This window comes from Podarcis pityusensis, assembly GCF_964106645.2.
Source record: "Podarcis pityusensis genome assembly, chromosome: 2".
Taxonomy (NCBI): Eukaryota; Metazoa; Chordata; class Lepidosauria; order Squamata; family Lacertidae; genus Podarcis; species Podarcis pityusensis.
The window spans coordinates 7,754,715-7,774,851 of NC_138029.1; the positions used below are offsets into that span (position 1 = coordinate 7,754,715).

Here is a 20,137-nt window from a genome sequence, read left to right on the forward strand (position 1 = left end):
GAGAGCAGCAGCGCCCTCAGCCCTTGCAGTCCGCACGAGAGCGCGCGCCGCGGACTTCCCGCCAAATCGCCCTCCTCCGCCAGGTGGGTGATTCTCACGGCCCCGTGGCTGTGAGAGAGGGGGGCGGGGAGGGGGCGGCAGACCCCAAAGTGCGGGAAATGGGTTAGGTATATCTATAAAGTGCGGGGCAGGGAGTTTCAGAGCTCACCATCGTTTCACAGGGGGACAGGATCTTCTAAGGCGGGGGGGGGGGCAGCTCCCAAGAGACTGCGATCTACTCACAGAGTTAAGAACTGGCAGTGATCGACCCCCTTTTGGGGGGTTCAGGTCAAAGTTGTTGAGCTTTTCTTTGGGGAGGAGGAAAGCCCGTTTTTAGGGGTGCCGGGCAAAGCTTTTTTTTAGGGGAGCCAAAGTTATTGAGCTTCTGAGGGGGGGGGGGGCAGTGATCTACTACAAATGTCCAGTGTTCTACCGGTAGGTCACGAACTACCTGTTGGACATGTCTGTTCTAAGAGAACTGCCACTTTTCTCCTCCTGACAAAGTTTTCGGAGCTTTGCAACCAATACTGTGTAGTAATAGTATTATTATTAATAATAATATACTGTGTAGAGCACAGGGCAAAAATTCGACAGAAGTTTCCCCATCCCTGAGTTTCTGTCATGAGGAAAGCTCCACCTGTTGAATTTCCACTTGCAAAGAATTTGCTCAAGTCTAGGGGACGTGTGTGTGTGTGTGTGTGTGTGTGTGTGTTTGTGTGTTTGTGGCAGGGTTTGTGCCAATGCGACTCTCTGATCTCCCCGTCATATTCTCTGGTTCAGCATGCATTTGAGATTGCTGGGTGATGCTTAATAAAGAGAGAAACACAAATTGGTCGCTTCCTAAAATCTGCTAGCCATCCTGTCGTATTCTCCATTAGCTGAGGTTTATGGTTGCTCCGAAGTGTGGGGAAATGTGGGTTCTAATCTGCGTGAGTGGTTCTGACTACACACATTGAGGGCACATTTTCCCTCAAAGAATTCTGGGCACTGTAGTTTGCCCCTCGGAGTTGCAATTCCCAGGAACCCTTACCAAACTACAGTGCCCAGAATTCTTTGAGGGAAAGAACATGTTTCAAATGTGCCTTAGAGGTATAGTATGGAACCAGTGGGTGGGAATCGGTTGTTTTGAATCAATTGCCACAGAGCACGAAGATGTCATATGCATATGTAACAGAGGGAATGGCATGACCAGGTAGAGGTGTCCTCCTCATACACCTGGAGAAGAGAAGTTTTTTTTTTAAAAAAATACTTTTTATTTTTTCCATGCTTATTTCCATGCTTATTACATACCTAAAAACAACAATGGAGAAGAGAAGCTTAAGGGGAGACATGATAACAGTCTTCTTCAAATACCTGAAGAACTGACACACAGAAGACCAAGCAGAATTTCTCTCTCTCTTGGTTTGGGCTAGAATTCATGGGGGGAAATGGTAGGGAAGCAGATTTCAGCTAAACAGTAGAAAAAATGACTGTTTTTGGCTGGGGAGTGGACTGCCTTGGGAGGTGGTAGCCTGTCATTCACTGGAGATATTTACATAGAGGTAAAAGATACTGTAGCATCCAGGGTATATGAGGACCCCTTTGCTTTGCCCAAGAGACCCTCAGAAGAGGCAATAACCCTGAGTCTTGAAGGAGAGCCATGCACAGATATGGAAGATATACACGGCAAAGGTAAACATAGATTTGCTAATGGGTATATGGTCTAAACCACTGAGCCTAGGGCTTGCCGATCGGAAGGTTGGCGGTTCGAATCCCCACGATGGGGTCCCTGCTCCTGCCAACCTAGCAGTTCAAAAGTTCGTCAAGTGCAAGTAGATAAATAGGCACCGCTCCGGCGGGAAGGTAAATGGAGTTTCTGTGCGCTGCTCTGCTTTCACCAAAAACGGCTTAGTTATGCTGGCCACATGACCTGGAATAACTGTCTGCGGACAAAGGTTGGATCCCTTGGCCAGTAAAGCGAGATGAGCGCCACAACCCCAGAGTCATTTGCAACTGGACTTAACTGTCAGGGGTCCTTTACCTTTTTACCTTTATATATTCATCAGGGAGGTGCAGCCTGTCCTGGCTCCCTGGCAAGTGAATCTGCATGATACATTTGCTTGCAAAACACCTCTTTGTCACATTATTATGTACACCTTTCAAACTTTTTAAGTTAGCAGCCAAAACATGTGATGTAATAAAGAAGAGTAGCCAATTCAGTGCGGTGAATTGCTGTGCAAAGTACTGAAGAAGACTGATCTCTATTTTGGAGATTTTGCAGGCACAGATAATCCCATTTCTAAGCTTTTCAGAGCAACCACGAGATAGGGTATAGTTGATAGCATAGGGCCCCTGAGCAGTTGCCCCTCTTTCAGTGCCAGCCTGGCCATGCTGCCTACGGACGTTTTCTTATAAGGATGAATTATTTGGTAGGCAGGATCAAGGGCTCCTGAGTGCCCAGTTTACTAACTTGCATCTCTGGCAGGACAGCTGCTGAAACTTAGTGCAAGTTAACTGTTTGCTAACAGAGTGGCTGCATTTTAGAGGAGTAGTTTTTCTTTTGGTAGAAACTGCTTTTCAGTGTAAATGAGTGGGGCTGCTATTTTCAGGGTTATAGCAATTTTGCTGTAAGTGTGGGGAGGTGAACTGTTAGTTTACCAAATGATTTTCCTTTAATGGAGAAAACACTTGGCATCAGACCAAGCAAGTAAGTTTTGAATACTGCCTTTGATCTGGTATATTTTGGGGTATTTCTCTATAGATTACAGTATCTCATTTCAGACATAACACAGTTCTGCTTCAGGTATGTGTCTAAGCAAATGTGTGAGTGGCGTTGGATGGCTGACCAAGGCTGAGTTAAGCATGAGGGTGAACATCAATATGCTGGAGTATCACTAGGAGCAAGCAGGAATATGGATGCAGAAAGGAGTGTGTCTGAGAGAGAAAACTTTTTATAGCAGTGTGTTTGTTTAGTGTGACATACACAATGCTTACAATAAGCAATCATATGTATGCATCCGTGTAATGTGGATATATTGATAAGCATGCATTAAGATGTGTAAGAGCATCTATGTAATTGCACATGGCAGTTATGTAAAGACTGCAGTCCTCAAAGTTAGGCTCCTTATGTTCAGAATAACAGGATGGCAGCTAAAGTCATCAGCCCTTGCATGCTCTCTCCTCTCCAAGGATCTCATGACTATCAGCTACTTAGAATTAGGGTTGCATTATTTAGGGACTGGGAGCCAATGCAGATCTCTCAGAGATCTAATGTTGCATATTCACACTGGTCAGACGTACACAAGAGCAGGAGGCAGCCCACCTGGTACCGTCCAGATGGTATTGGACTCCAATGCCCATCAACCCTGAAAATTTGCCATCCTGCTGGGGCTGATGGGAGTTGTTGTCCAACATCAGCTGGAGGCAACCGCATTGACTAACCCTGCATTAGAGAATGCTGATAATCTGATTTGGGTTACTATGAACCATTGCTACTGTACCTCCAAGTTTTTGTAATCCACCTAGAGGTTCTTTTTACAATCAAGCAGTATATACTTATGGTTAAATAGCTAGCTAAATAAAGATATGGTGCCTCACTAGTTTTACGCCTGCATTCTGATTTTCAAAGCATTATTTGTCTGCAAACTCACAGAAAAGTCTGTAATCCTGGTTGAGATGAGTTTAGAAAAGCTTCGAAACTGAAAATGGGACTGAGAAAGTAAGAGTGATAAAAAGGAAACCATGCAGGAGGAAATGTAAAAACGATTAATTCTGTTTACAACTATTTAATTCATATAAAACATTTTTAGCTGTATTCTCTGTCTGCTGCCTCCAAAGTTGCAAACAGTTACAAATAACAAAATACTGAAATAATGTGTAACCATATAAAACCTGGCAGGAAAACAATAATAGTAGCCAGCAGATTTAAAAGATACTATCTGCAGCTGTTTAAAACAATAGCTTCCAGATTAGCTTTCTTTACAAGCCATGTTTTTCCTTTTTTCTGGAAGGCTGGCAGTGGTAGAGCTGAGTAGACTTAAAGTGGGCAACGTATCATGTGGGTGCCATGGAGGAGACCAATGCCCTTGCCGGACGTTCTTGTCTAAAAAGATTCATCCCAGATTGTAAAGGGCTTTAAGGGTTAAATACCAGCACTTTGTAATTAGCCCCAGAAGGAAACAGGCAGCCACAGTGGTTGAACCAAACAGTGTTAGAAACTGAGATATGAAAGCTAGGAGCTAAATGGCACCTTAAATCTAGGTTATGGGCACAACAATGGAATGTCTAGGCATGCTTTTTTATAAGAAGAATACAAAGCTGAAAATGAATGAGCTGCAGCTAAAATATGATGCTCATTTTTCACATGGTCTAGTTCTTCCCCTGCCCACCCCCCTAATATTCTTAAGAGGGTCTCTTCTCCAGTCTACAGAGAGTAGCTAGAAGTGGGGAGGCAGAAAAGGGTCCTCTTTTCCTTCCACTCTGCAGTTTTAATCTGAAATCTTAGGCGCAGCCAGAGCTCGGAAGCTACTTGCACTAATGAAATTCCCTGTCGCAAAATGCGCCTAGAGCAGGGGTCTGCAACCCGCGGCTCCGGAGCCGCATGTGGCTCTTTTACACCTTTGCCGCGGCTCCGGGGCGGATACTAGCGAGGGGAGGAGGCACATTGTGCGCCCCGACACTCCCCACTGTGGCTGGTGCTGTACTGGCTGTGACGTCGCATGGGGGCGGTGCGTGCGATGGTCACGCACCGTCCCAACGTCGCCTTCCCGCCCGCTGCCAGATCGGAGGGCAGCGGCGTGCATGCTTTAAATGTCGCAATGGTTTTGCGGCTCCCAGTTGTTGTTTTTCTTCAGAAACGGGTCCAAGTGGCTCTTTTTGTCTTAAAGGTTGCAGACCCCTGGCCTAGAGCAATGGGAGTTTCGAACACTGGAACCAAAATGAGAATAATGGATGTGCCCTGGGACATGCCTATCTCAGGCTGCTGCATTTTGCACCAGCGGCAACTTCAAAAAGGCAGAGAACATTGCAGTCACCCAAGTGCATTTTAGGCACCCATCTATGTCTTAGAAAAAGGCAAAGTGACCCATTTCCCTTCTTGAATTTTTATTTTTTTAATTATTTGTTTATTACTTTCCCCTTGCCATGCACAGTGACCCCCCCCCCCAATTGTCGTTTGTTCAGGAGCACAATCAGTAAGGCAAAAAGCTTACCATAGTGCAGCCAAACTGAAATCCTACACTTCTCTTCTTGCTGGTGCTACAGTCCAGCTTTGGTGTCGTATAGTGGCCTCCAGCCAGTGATACCCTCTCAGCTAGGAACAATGGCGCAAATTTCACCAGCTCATCAGCAAACCTGTATTTGCAAGCTACCGCTAGCTTATCAAGGACTTTATTTTGAAACTTAATTAGGAACACAATATTTTAAATCCACCAGAGAAGAAAACCTACTTCATATATTTTACATGAGGAATATGCAAGTCACCAGATGAGATTATTGCAATCTATGCAAGTGTTGGCATACTCAGGAGGTGCAGAATCTTGTTGCTTGGCTAGTAACAAATATGAGCCTGTGGTTAAACAACTGAGGTGGTTACTAGTTTGCTTCCAATCCTTCTGTGGGCTGTCCATCCGTTTGCCTCTTTAATGCAATTCCCTAAACAAGTGAAATGAATCTTGTTTCGCTGTCCCGTTGGAAGTTAGTCCCTTTCCAATTTTCTGCTGTTGATGTTTTTGTATCGAATCTTGTTTTGCTTTAGTTTATTTTATGATTTATACAGTGGTACCTCAGGTTACATATGCTTCAGGTTACATACGCTTCAGGTTAAAGACTCCGATAACCCAGAAATATTACCTTGGGTTAAGTACTTTGCTTCAGGATGAGAACAGGAATCGTGCTCTGGCGGCGCGGCATCAGCAGGAGGCCCCATTAGCTAAAGTGGTGCTTCAGGTTAAGAACAGTTTCAGGTTAAGTACAGACCTCCAGAACGAATTAACTACTTAACCCGAGGTACCACTGTATTCTAATTGCTTTTATATTATTGCTTGCATGTCACTTCAGAGCATAAGCTGAAAAGAAGCATGTGCATCTTTTAAATAATTCCCAAACAATTGTGGCCAGTGTACCAAATGTTTCCTGCTACTGAGGAGACCTTTTTTATCTTACTGTTACAGCTGAGACTGTACCTTCTTCATTAAATATCAGGGCAGACAGTGTTCTTGATCCATGGTGGTTTTATTAGATTGTGCCCACAATTAACCTAGGCTTGTTAATCCAGTGATGGGTTCCAAATTCTGACACATGGGCTGATTGGCTGGGGAAGTAATGCCCTTGTCTTCAGTAGAGAGGATATGTCTGACTGATAAAGGTTAATACAAGTATTATATTGGGTTGTATCAAAGGGCGTAATCTGTGAGTCCAGATTGCATGCCACTAGGTAGGTAATTTCAGTTTGATTCGTTCTGTTCCTGAGTAGGAGACAGAAAGCAACATTTTGATTGTGTGCAAAGAGAGCAGCAGAGATGGAATTTAAGCCTAAGAGTTCAAAGAAGGGAGGTAGCTAAGAAAGCATTGCTTTATTGTCTTCTAAGGCTATGCAGAGAAATTATTTCTGTGGAGCAACAAGAGTAACTTCCCATCACCACGGTCACACTAGCCAGATTCTATTTCGATAGATGATAGATAGATAGATAGATAGATAGATAGATAGATAGATAGATAGATGAAAGAGAATGGGAGCCTTTTTGTAGGTGGGGTTGCCTGATGCATGACATGTTCATTTAAAAGAAATTTAAACACTCACAAACGTCGTCCCCAGTTCATGTGTCTTGCTATAGGAAATAACCAGGTTTGCATATGAAATAAACATGTTTGACAGGTAATGTATGGTGGTGTTCTGTTTCTAGCTTTAGAGAGGATTCAGTATAATCTTTTTAAAAAACAAAGTGCTAGCTTTCCCAGAAATTAATTGGCTAGTCATTATGTAGTACTTATAAGGGAATAATAGGCAGTGACCTCTTGTTCCTCTTACAAATCTGAAGCGTGAAAATGGCAGTGTGCTAATTAAAGTTCTACATAAAATTGCTTGCTGTTATTTATCTGCTTTCTTTTTCTTCCCATGATGAAGGATATGTATGTTGGTACTCCTGTGCTCCCTCCACACTTTGCAGTTTCCATTTTTCACACTGATATTCTCCCGCTTTCTCTCTCTTTCTGAACCCTCTCCCACTGCTCCCCTTCCCAAGCTGTCGCTCCCTTGGGAAGAGAGAATGAAGAGTCCTCTGGTGCTGACAGTGCTGCTGTCCTTAATAGCAGCAAAACTGTGCCAGGCTTACTGTATTGAGTCCCAGGAGCAGCAGCTGCCCAGCGGAATGCAAACAAAGGTGAGAGTGGCTAGAATTTTGTTGGAAGAGGGGATAGGAAAGTTGCTGGTGAGTGGAACGGCTTCTGTGCTGGGTAAGGATCTGCTCCAAATAAGTTCCTGCCATGGTACCAGTGTGGTTTTTAGAGCCTTGCATTTCAGGAGTTGAGACTGAACCCATCATCCACTTCGGAAAACCTGAGGACTCAAAATACTAAAGTTAATGCATAATTTTGTTTTACCCAGATAAGGTAAAGGTAATGGGGGGGAGACCCCTGACCATTAGGTCCAGTCATGGCTGACTCTGGGGTTGCGGCACTCATCTCGCTTTATTGGCCAAGGGAGCCAGCGTAAAGCTTCCAGGTCATGTGGCCAGCATGACTAAGCTGCTTCTGGCAAACCAGAGCAGCGCACAGAAATGCCGTTTACCTTCCCGCCGGAGGTAAAGTTACCTATTTATCTACTTGCACTGTGTGCTTTTGAACTGCAAGGTTGGCAGAAGCAGGGACCAAGCAACTGGAGCTCACCTCATCGTGGGGATTCGAACCGCCGACCTTCTGATCAGCAAGCCCAAGGCTCTGTGGTTTAACTCACAGCGCCACCCGTGTCCCTTGATACCCAGATAGAAGCTAATTAAACAAAGATAATAATCCCCAAACACTCCCCTGTTGTGACTTCTGCAACAGTAAATTGTCCAAGGCTTGGAAAAGTTATTCTGATGTTTCTCTATATTTCATGGGTTTCTTTCCAACATAGTTTTTCTTCTAACGTTTTGCAAACAGGATATATTTCAAGTTTTGACATACAACACAAAATTGGATTCTGCCCCCTGCCCCCAATTTCATTATTTTTACCTGATTTCCTACAGTGTAAAATGGAAATGAACAAACAAATAATGGAAAATATATTACCAATGTACACTGTTTTAGAGAATCAGGAAATGTGATCATGCCTAGTCACTTTCTCAAGGCTAGAAACCTGAATCAATTAAAAAGAAAGGTGGTACTGTGTAATTTATCTGTTGACTTTCATCTGCAGTTGCTACAGTTTGAAGGAGTATTGAGGTTTATAATACAGAGGAAGATCCTATTTCTTCCCTATAAAAATGTTAATTCGGTTCCCCCATAAACACACCCCATGGCAAGACATTCATACATCTTTCATCTAAGGCAGTGGTTCTTATCCTTTTTGAGGGTCACAAACGTCTTTGAGAATCTGATAAATGCTGGACCCTGCCCCCAGAAAAGTGCACATACACAAACATAAGTTTGCATATAATTTGGCTTGGTTCAGAAACCCCTGGAAGCCAGAGCAATGTACTTCAGACGACTTCTCCTTTTATCCACACAACAACCCTGTGGAGTAGGTTAGGCTGTGATACAGCAATTGGCCAATGGGACTCGTGGCTCAGTGTTGATTGAATCCATGTATTCTCAGTCTTGAGTCCAAACTTCTAAAATGATAAACTGCCTTCCTGAACTAGTGAATTTCTCAAGAGAGGAAGTTCCGTAATGTTCAGACCACAGCAGAGAACCCAAGCAGCTGCTGAATTAATCTTGTTTGATGATAACATGTTGAGCAGGACCTCCATTACAAAGCTGAAACTGAAAACAAATACTGATTCCCCTACTACTCGGTATTTTCATTGTGACTCCTTTGGAACAGGGATTAACTCTCCTGAGCCTGCTTAGAGAGCCCAGAAGCATCTGCCTGGTCATGGCTGGCTACTGCTCCTGAAGGGCTCTTCATACATTTCTGGCACAACTAGAACTTTGGGATTGCTTTGGCTCACAAATCTTACCAATCTATTTATTACACAAGAACAACAGGACCTAAAAGCAGCAGGAGAGGTTTCCAAATTCCTTGTTAATGAGCCCTGCTTTATATGCAGTGATTTTGTACACAGATGTAACTTCTGTGTTGGAAAACCATAAGCATTTTCTGTGCGTGCCATCATGTGAAGTGCATGTGAATCGTACACACACACTTTCTGCATTGGTGGGACTTGAGGCAGTGTAGAGGGGTCTTCCTGGTGGTTTCCCATCTAAACACTGAGCAGATCCAGACCAGCTTAGCTTCATGTTACTTAAGGCCTTTCCTTGGTGACCTTTTGCTACACATGGACCCTGTATAATAGTGAACACTTGGCAAATGGCAGTTTAATTTGGTACATGCACACAATGATTCAGTGAACTAGCCACATGTGAACCCATCACAGGCAAATGTGTACATATGGTTTCCCAGCATGGATGTGGTATCTGTGTTTGTCACACATCTCCGTCCCCCGCCAAAAAATAAAATAAAATAAAAATCCTGGAATCTGCAGTTGATTAAGCTCTGTGAAGGGTAAACTTCAGTTCACATTTCTTTGAGGGGAGTCATGTGCTTTAATAATAATAATAATAATAATAATAATAATAATAATTTATTTATACCCCGCCCATCTGGCTGGGCCTCCCCAGCCACTCTGGGCGGCTTCCATAGAAATAAAAAATATGCTTTAAATGTATGGTGTGGGTGAGACTGAAGTAGCCATCCACCTGTTCTGTTATCTGTGATGGAACAATGGGACTCAAGTGTAAATTATGCTAGCTGAATCAGAGGAGTTATTACATGGGTATGAAGGATGGAAACTGTTCAATGAACAGACGAGAACAGAGAAGAGGTAATGAAGAAGTAAATGCAAAACTGGTGCCCTAGTTCAGGCATAGGCAAACTTGGCCCTCCAGATGTTTTGGGACTATAATTCCTATCATCCCTGACCACTGGTCCTGCTAGCTAGGGATCATGGGAGTTGTAGGCCAAAAACATCTGGAGGGCCGAGTTTGCCTATGCCTGCCCTAATTTGTAACAAAGAAGATGTGGCTTTGCAGGTGATTCTATCAGATGTGGACACCAGCAGTACAAAGAGAGATAACCCCAGACGTGTACCTACAACACAGGGAGCAGGCTTGACATCCCTCTGCCCCCCCAAAAAACCCCCCATGAGTGATCTTGTCCATCATATGCAGTGGTTCATAGTTTACATTTTAGTAAATAAATAACGTCAAATTTCCTCTCCTGGGCACTCATTCACTTATTTTATATCAACAGACTATTCAGGCATTAATATTGATGATATTGTGCTTTATTTTGAATGGGGCGGGGAGCAAAGTACTGTGATAGGAAGGGAAGCTCAAGTAAGTGAGAGACAACGTGGGCATATGGATGGAAAAGCATGACTAGAAGCCAATAGATTTGCAGGGTGGGGCAGACAGATTTGCAGGGCATGAAGCTCCCCATTATTGAATACTGGAGCCTTCTCCAGAAATGGCCCCTATGTTTCTAAAACATATCATGTGCACCATAAACAGTATACAAGTTTCTTATTTATTTTATTTATTTAACAGTTTGTATACCACTTAATAACAGGGGTGCTAACTTGAATAAAATATTGGGGGGGGGGGTAGGTAAGCCCTACCACACATAATTGATCACAAGACGTGGCACATGCACACCATTTGAATGGCAATACACATCAACTTGGGGGGCGGCCCTCTCAAATATTTTATGGGGGGTGTGAAGGGACCTCAGCCCCTAGGAATTGGGTCCTATGATTACAGTTATGTAGAAGAAACCTAGCAAATTAGACTAAAATGATTCAAACTATAAAATCAGAGTTCAATTTTAAAAGCCCTGCTGAGATACAAAAAAGAATAAGTCTTCAGTAAGGACTAGGGTGTGGGTGGCGCTGTGGTCTAAACCACAGAGCTTAGGGCTTGCCGATCAGAAGGTCGGCGGTTCGAATCCCCGTGACGGGGTGAGCTCCTGTTGTTCGGTCCCTGCTCCTGCCCACCTAGCAGTTCAAAAGCATGTCAAAGTGCAAGTAGATAAATAGGTACCGCTCCGGCAGGAAGGTAAACGGCGTTTCCGTGCGCTGCTCTGTGCTCTGGTTGGCTAGAAGCAGCTTAGTCATGCTGGCCACATGACCCGGAAGCTGTTTGTGGACAAACGCCGGCTCCCTCGGCCTATAGAGTGAGATGAGCGCCATAACCCCAGAGTCATTTGCGACTGGACCTAATGGTCAGGGCTAACTTTACCTTTACCTAAGGACTAGAAGTTCAACTGGAAGGGATTTCCAAAAAATTGTGCCCACATTACTGAATGTACGGGCTCCTTGTGGGTATGAGCTGTGCACCCAAGTCATGGGCGACCCCCCCCAACAGCGACCCCCAAAGACCTCAAGGATCAAAAGGAGAGATATACGGGGTCAGGCTCTTGGTCTGTATCCTGCTCTACTTTTGATTCCTTGGAGTTAGTTGGGTATCTCTCAGTGTTAGGCTGTTGGTCCCTCATTGCTTTTTGTGATGGGGCCTTGTACATAATGAAACAACAAGTGGTTCAAAGAAGGCTCTTTGGTGCAGTTACAAAAAGTTGCTCTTTCTTTTCTTTTCTTTTCTTTTCTTTTCTTTTCTTTTCTTTTCTTTTCTTTTCTTTTCTTTTCTTTTTTACTCAAAGCTGTTTCAATAACCTAAAAGCCTATACATCCTGTGGAGAATAAAATGTTGGTCTGCGATAATGACTACGCAGGAGGGAACATCTCTCCCACTGCAGTCTGAAATGAGAGCCAGTGGCGTAGCGTGGGTTGTCAGCACCCGGGCCAAGGCAAGTAATTTGCACCCCCTAACCCGTGGATTTTAGCACTCGAGTCTCTTCCGCGCCCCCCCAGATGTTGCGCCTGGTGCGGCCGGCCCCCCCTGCACCCCCCACGCTACGCCACTGATGAGAGCTTCTATGAGCCAGTGGTCTCTTGGTAGCCAAGCGATGGCTTGAGAGCCAAGCACTTCAGTGCATCTGCATGTGCGAAGAGGTTGATTTCTACGTATTAGAGAAATTATTTAAAATAGCTTCACCGTGAAATGAAGCAAGTATAAAACCATCCAAGATCCTGGCTTCAAAGGCTCATACTTTTGGCTTTCTTTGCTTTTTTTGCAACTAATTTATATTGTTGAAATGTTTACCCCACAACTTTCCCCCATTTATAAAGATATCAAAGGATTAAATCATTTACCCAAGGTCATGAAGGCAGCCTTTAGTGGAACTCAAATCTCTCAGTTCCTAAAATACCGTAACCAAACAGCTCCAATCTAGTATAAAATTTGACGTCTGGCTAATGAGAGGTTGAGGGAGATCTGTGAACTTGATCATTAGCTGTCTTGTTTTCAAAGCTAACACAGAAAGTTTGGAGAGAACAATTTCTATCACTGTCTTTCACATGCAGAGATAAGGGCAGCTTCAGTATTGTATATCATCTAGGATAAGGCTGGGGAACCTGTGGTTTCCAGATGTTATTGGACTACAGCTTCCATGATCCCTATTGACCATGTTGGTTGGGGCTGATGGGAGTTGTAGTCCAAAAACATCTGGACAGGTCGGTGAAGGCTGATCTACTTGTGGTGCTGAAGGCATAGAGCTGGCCACACAGTCTCCTGGCATTTGGAAGCAACATGCATGGTGGAACACCTTCTTGGTAGCCAAAACTATAATCATCTTTCCATATTCTAAGTCTGCTGAAGAGGCTTTCGGTGTGTAGATGGTCTCTAATCTGATGTAAAAGGGGCATTCTTTCATAGGTATGAAAAGGGGAAGTTAAAAAGAAGATGAGGTCCCCCCCAATCTCGCTTAAAAAGAGCTTTCTGCTCTGCAAATTACTTTTGTAGGCAAGACCCAGCTGGAGTCTTAAGTGGCTGTTTTTGTCAAATCCCATCTGAATCAGATCTGCTGAGGATAAAAAAGCTTTGAGAAATCCAATTCAACCCTCTCCCATCACCTTCTCTTCCTGTCACATCCTTACTGTCCAAAAAGAGAAAAGAAAAAGCCTCAAATTACTGTAGCTTTAAGGCTCTCACGAAGCAATTCCACATTTTTGGATGCGGCTGACCTTCGGACCAATTTCACATTTCTCTCTCCTGGAATTACTTCACTCTTAGCATAGGCAGTAGTTTTAACCAGATTAGAGGACACCCCCGCCCTGCCCTTGCTTTATTCTTCGAGATAGATTTAAATTCTGTAACTAACGGTAGATGTAATTGACAAAGTTTTTTTCACTTGAAAATTATGCTTTGATTACGGGAAATAAGGATGGAACTTCATATCCATCAAAATCTGCAGACGTTCTAGTGCTACCTGTCCAGGACTGCCTATTGGCTATCAAAGGAGATGTACAAGTGAGAGCCTTGTGCTATATAAGGGCTATGTTTTCTTTACATCAGAACCTTTAAGTTTGATGGCCAATATTTACTCCAAGAACTTGGTTCTCACATGATTTGGATTTTTGTGTGTGGAGGGGGGAAGTCTAGGATGACAGAAGCCATTGCATAGGAGAAGGGCAAGGAAATCATTTCCCACTGAGAGCAATACTTCCTTGGCAATCACTCATAGCCAAGTAAGATTGTCTTCCTTAAACACAGTTTTAACAGTGAGTCTGTAAGTGACTGTGGAGGTCAGTTCTGGATCCACACGTCTTTCCACAGTGGAGACATAGGTTTCCAGACGGGAGTTGATCAGGGTGAGGGTTTGCCAAGCATGCCTTCCTCTTAGCACATTTCTCCCTTTCGTCCTGAGTTCTAGCATCTTCAATGCCCATGGCATCTTTGGTAAAGGCTGTTCTCCAATTGGAGCACTCACAGACCAGTGTTTCCCAGTTGTCAGTGTTTATATCACATTTTTTTTTAGATTTGCCTTGAGAGAATCTTTTAACCTCTTTTGTTGACCACCAGCATTACGCTTTCCATTTTTAAGTTTGGTATAGAGTGGTTGCTTTGGAAGACTATAATCAGACATCCGCACAACATGACCAGTTCAACGAAGTTGATGTTGAAGAATCATTGCTTCAACACTGGTGATCTTTGCTTCTTCCAGTACACTGGCATTAGTTTGCCTGTCTTCCCAAGTGATGTGTAAAAAATTTCAGATACACTGTTGATGGAATCTTTCAGGGAGTTCGAGATGATGTTTATAGGTGGTACAGTACAGTAAGGCTGGTAGTACAATAGCTTTGTAAACAAGCATTTTGGTTTCCCTGCGAATGTCCCGGTCCTCAAACACTCTGCACTTCAATCAGGAGAAAGCTGCACTCACAGAGCTCAGGCATTATTCTCCTGCCTTCTGAATGGTGGATGCCCTGCAGAGTCCCACTCTACTTTCTGACTCTTCACCTTCAAGTTTCTACATGCTATGAAGGCTGTAGTAAATATGCTGTTGAAATTCTTACACTGCCAAGTTCTGCACTCAGGCTGTCAGTACCACAGACACATCCTTTTTTCATACAAATATTAATCACAAAGTCAAAAGATGCAATGTCTGTCAGATCACAATGTCAGAAATAATAGCACCTGTGAACAGAAAATAATAGAAAACAAATTTTAATTAAAAAATACTACTGGGTATGTGAAATATGTGCAAAAATAATGGAAGTCAAGGGCAGTTGTTTTAGACAAAGTCTAGATACTTTTGCACACAAAACCTGTCTGCTGATTTTTACATTTCAGAAACAAATATAAGCTCTGCAACACCAACTTTTGCATCCCAAAATGATTCGTTAAGCACCATTCGGTTCCATATTGATAGAGTACTATTTTTATAAGATGAATTCTATTTTATAAATGATGAATTCAAAGGCTGAAGGTTTCGCTATGTTTTGAATCTGCTCAAAACTTTTAAAGACTTGTATCCAACCTGTCAGGGAGAGGCAAACGAGAAAAGATGAAAGGACAGAAACCAGCAGTTATAGAGAGCCTAAAGAGATTATCAGCAGCTTGTCGTCTGACAGTCAGTCTGACGTAGAGGGGGAGAAGGATGAGCCTGGGACAAGTCAGGCTGTACACAGAGGAAGTAAGGGGAGGAGTTTTCGCAGACTTGCATGCTGGGTGCGGAAAAGGAGGAAGTAAGATTAGAGGGAGCAACTGCGCACAAGGGGAAGGAGGCTAATGGAAACGCTGGAGATGTACGTTTGAACTTTGTCAAATAAATCAATTGTTTGAGCCCGGAGTCTTATCTATGGCCAGCTGGACAGCACTAAGCCTCTGACACGACCCCACAATAAGCAAAATGTGGAAGTTTATATGATGTTTATTCACAAAGGGGTGGGGGTTATACCCTCTATAACAAAATGGGTAGATCTGGCACTGGAGGAGCCTCACTAGCAATCACAGAAACACATAGGGAGCACCTCCCCACCCCCCGGAAGGCTTATATCCCATTGTATCATATTCCCTGTGTCACTATGTATGTACTACGTAGCGTTCATATGAGGTTCATAAGCTTTCCTGCTTGGGAGGGGGACACACCTGGATGGTAGCTACACAGGTGCCCTCCTCCTGAATTGCTCGGTGATGAGGTCAGCAATATAGAAATCATTTTGAAGAGATCCATTGCGGAATTGTATCTTCCCCACTTCGTAGGCCTTGTTTCCTTGTGAGATGTGTTGCCTTGCCAGTCTTGCTGCTGGGATCTCAACGCTTCTCTTCCTGCTGCGACTCACTCTCTGAAGCAGGAAATTTATCTTCACAGTGAAAGCAGCTCAGCGCATGGACTTTCTCAGACTGAGGCAGGTCATCAGGGTCCTGCCTACTGTACAAGTAATGGACAAGTAATGGCAGCAGTGTATCAGAAAGGGGATTCTGTAGCAATCTGGCTTTAATGGGAGCACATGTTCTTTCCCAGGAGTTGATTTCACAGATTGACAGGAATCTGACAACAATTATTTCTTTTGTCCATTGCGCCACACTGAATGCTGAAGAATAAAATCCTGGTTGTAATTTCTGTTATGCTTCTTCAGATAGAGGTTTTCTCTGAATTGTTGTAGGACAGAAGGGGTATGGGCCTCTTTAAATCACTCAGGCTTTTATATGCCCATACTCAACAGCTCAACTGAGAAGGATTGCAAATCCACACAGAAGTAGTAAAAGAGAGAGAGAGAGAACTCAAAACTTTAAAGTAGGTGTCAGCAACTGGAAGTCCATGGGACAAGTCCAATTTGCCTAGAAACAGAAACAGGATGGGGAGCTGAATGGAGACAATCATATCTGTGCCAGCAAATCTTTCTGACTATCCATGTTAGAGGGTGAAAGTTCTGGTACAATACCTCCCTCCTCACCCCAACCCTATTCTGGAATCTGAAAAAATGAGACTCAAAAGTCTTCATATTGATTTGCATTCAGTAGTATTCAAAAATCTCCAGTGAGAATTTAGAGAATTCCATGTAAAGCAACTGCAAAATCCAAAATCCCACATAGCTACATTAATAATTTGAGAAGTGATTGGGAGGTGTGCATGTCAAACTTTGCAACATATCTATTTAAAATTTATGTTCTGAATCCCTACCCCCTTTCCCAAGGAATGGGGAGGAATTGCTCTTCCAGCACTAAACATCCTGTTGTTTCACACATGTCTTGCTACATATGGGTACTGATTAGCATGCTGTTCCCACTGGTTTGGGGAAGATCCCCCTGTTCCCTTACCCATCTCCAAGACAGCCTTCCACCACAGCCTTATGTATTAGGCATTCTCATATTTTGCACTGGATAGAGTCTGTGAGTTCCCCATTTCCCCTTGTGCAACTAGCCTGGAGGTTGCACGTTTACCTAGCATTAAGCTCCAATGAACAAATTGCTAATTTCTTCCAGGTTAATAATGTGCATAGGAACCAGGCTGCAAGAAAGATTGACAGATGAGGTTTTTTATAGCAAGCACTGTTAGGCAAATCTTCCTGACAGATTCACTGCTGCCCAGCAGGCTGGATAAAGTTTGGCCTTGTCTTCTCTTCTGGGCTTCTGGGGACTCTGCAATAAGGGAGCACCCTCTGGACTGTGATGGTTGTGACCAGAGGGAACAGCAGGAATGGGCATGTCGAAGCACAGAGGCAGCACTTGATGTGCCAGGGAGGAAAGGAGAAGGAAGCTTGCTCTTCAAACTTGCAATTTTTTCCTCTCCAGGGAAACCTAGCTATAGGGAGAAAATGGGATTGGTGGATGCATATCCCAGCACATTATGTGGAATAGCTTTGAATACACAGATTGTGAGGGAAAGTTCCGAAATAACAATGAGCACGCAGTATAGAGGAAGATGGAGAAAAGATTGGGGTTTGAGAGCATTCTGGGGAAACGACTAGAAAAGAAGGCTAACAGAGAACTAAAAACATTTTTATACTGTGTGTGAGCTCAGCTACTAGATTTTGCATTAATGCTTTTCTCCATAAACTATTGTGCAGTTAAAGCCATGGAGCAGTTTAGTTCCCCTTAATCGTGAGCTGAATTCTACTGTTATTTCTTTAGCTCTTCCCACAAAAAGCTGGTAGTGGCCATCGCTGAACCAACTCTTTTGCTACATACCTGGTACAGATTGGGGATAGCAATATTTTTAAAACTGCCTTCTCATTGAAATTTGATATGCCCATGTTAGGGTTATTGAAGGTGACAGTGGGAATTATTTGTTTGGGGAAGATTTTAGCCGATTCTGCTATACATTGCCACATGAGCTTTGGTACTTCTTTCTCAGTTGTCTTCTCCTTTCTTTCCAGCAGAAGAGCTCAGACTTCTATAAGACTCCTCCATCTTTGCTCCGGCGATTGTATGATGGCCAAGGGATTTCCTATGAGGCACTGCTCAGACTGTCAGGCAAAGAGGAAGTCAGTAAGTCCTGTCCCCCTCACCTTCCGAATAGTTATGGCAGTTTCCCATGAAACAGAAGAGTAAATTTGGCATTTAGGCAACTCAAGTCACCTTGGTTACTTGAAAAGCCTTTTTTGTAAGCTGCTTTGAGGCTTTTTCTTACAATCAAGAGGTATATAAATTTTATGAAATAAAAATAAAGTATGAAATTAAAAAAAAAATGGGACATTTTTATGTTTCTCATTCGAAGTACATTCTATGAAGTCTACTTTACAATAGCAGCAAGCATTCCAGCAGAGAGCCATACAAGCTATGCATGGAATAGAATAGATTTGGGGGTTGCCTTCACAGATACGAACCATCCTCAGATTTCTGTTGTAATTATTACATTTATATCCTACCTTTCCTCCAAAAAGCTTGAGATTTTTCACCTTCCCACTACTTCAAAATGCTAATTCTTTTTTAAAATCTTCACAATGACTCTGTGTAGTAGGTTAGTCTGAGAGATAGTGACTGCCCCAAGGTCATTGAATGTGCTTAACAGCTGAATGGGGAACTCAGCTCTGCTCTCCCTCCCAGGTCCTAGTCCAACATTTGGAGGAAGGGGCTATTTGCAGCGGCAGCCAGAAATGTAAATCTAAATGCAGGACGAGCCACACCTACAACAAAATGGACATTGTGTGTGAGAGTTTAATCACCCTTGGATTTGGGATGGGAATATTTCTATTAACGCAAAATGCAAGCTGTATTTCCTGGCAGGAATAACAATAACACCTTAAGATATCAAAAGATGTAGTCAACACCTGAAAGTGTCATTCAGTGACAAAAGTTTTCAGCCTAATTATTTCAGAATATTCTTGATGACACCATTGGTCATCAGCAGTTAAATAGGCTATGCACTGGAATCCTAATGAAAACATGAACACACAAAGGGAAAAAAAACATGAAATAAAGACTTAAAAGAGGTGTAGAACACCATTGCTTGTGTATTAATCTCTTAAAGCACCCAGTACATCAAGGGCCTTGATAAGTAAGCCCCCTGCTGACTATTAGAAAGCACACTGCTCCCTGGAAAGTAAGTTAAGTCCATAGATCTTCACCCAAAGTATTTAAGAGCTTAATCTTAAATTAAAAACTCACTACTTAAGTCCCAGCAGGCATCTGTTCCACCTTACAAACCAGTCATGGCCTGGAGATGTGTATTGTGCTTTGGTAGACCAGAACCCCTGTTCTTTCTTTTTTTCAGATCCTCAGGCACTTGCCTCTTCCCAGAAACGTAAGTCAGCTCTTCTTTTGCTTGCTTTGCACACCAGAAGGTCTCTGGGCTATGGCTTGATCCCTAACGATAGCTTGAAGCAGCTGTTGAAGGGTGAGGCTAAGGGCTCAACCAGACTTGCACTTGCCCTGCCACTTCCCCCGGGAAAACCCAATCTTTACCGCTGAATCGGAGCAAACATCAGGTGTTCTCCAAATTGATGTTTGCTCCAATTTAGCACCAAAGAGTGGATTTTCTGGGGGGAAACAGCGGGGCAAAGGCTTGGACCCATGGCTAGAAAGCACAGGATGAGATGAAAAATGCTCATACTCCTACTTTCTAGGCACAGAACAAGTGGAAGTTTGGACAAGCCCTAAGGTTGCTTACAGCCACCAAGTGAATTTATGGTGGAGGAAACATTTTCATGAGAGAGTCACAGTCTAATAAGGTTTTTAAACCATGCGTAAAAAGCAGAAGAAGCTGAAATGGGGCTCTTTGCCTCATCTCCAGCCACCCATATCTTTCACTCTGGGGGGTTTCTCTCCTCTCTCTTCCCCTATGGTACTTGGCATTTATAGCATGACCAGTCCAGGCCAATGGCTTCACTGAGGCCAGGATTCCCAATGGCACTGCAGTAAGAGTGATGGAAGTAGTTCCTAGAATGACTGGCATAAGAATTAGGTAGAAGTGTGTGCAGGTGAGACTGGGGACAGCATGTAAGAATGACAGAATGAGACAGGAAGAAGAAAAGAGAGCAGTTTTCTGCTCATGATAAAAAGTGATGAGAGAGTGAAAAGAAGACTTCTGACTGTTGATTAAGACTGCAATCCTATACACACTTACCCAGGAGTAAGTCCC

At 43.4% G+C, this 20,137-nt stretch overlaps 1 protein-coding gene across 1 annotated transcript in view; it reads left to right on the forward strand.

Annotated features, from left to right (window-relative positions):
- The window catches only part of TAC3 (tachykinin precursor 3), a 26,111-nt gene continuing 5,974 nt past the window's right edge, over nt 1-20,137 (forward strand). The window contains exons 1-4 of the mRNA XM_080995125.1: nt 1-83; nt 7,260-7,397; nt 17,937-18,045; nt 19,271-19,300. Coding sequence (XP_080851251.1) covers nt 7,284-7,397; nt 17,937-18,045; nt 19,271-19,300 — 253 coding nt within the window. The 5' untranslated portion in view covers nt 1-83; nt 7,260-7,283. The remainder of the gene's footprint in view (nt 84-7,259; nt 7,398-17,936; nt 18,046-19,270; nt 19,301-20,137) is intronic.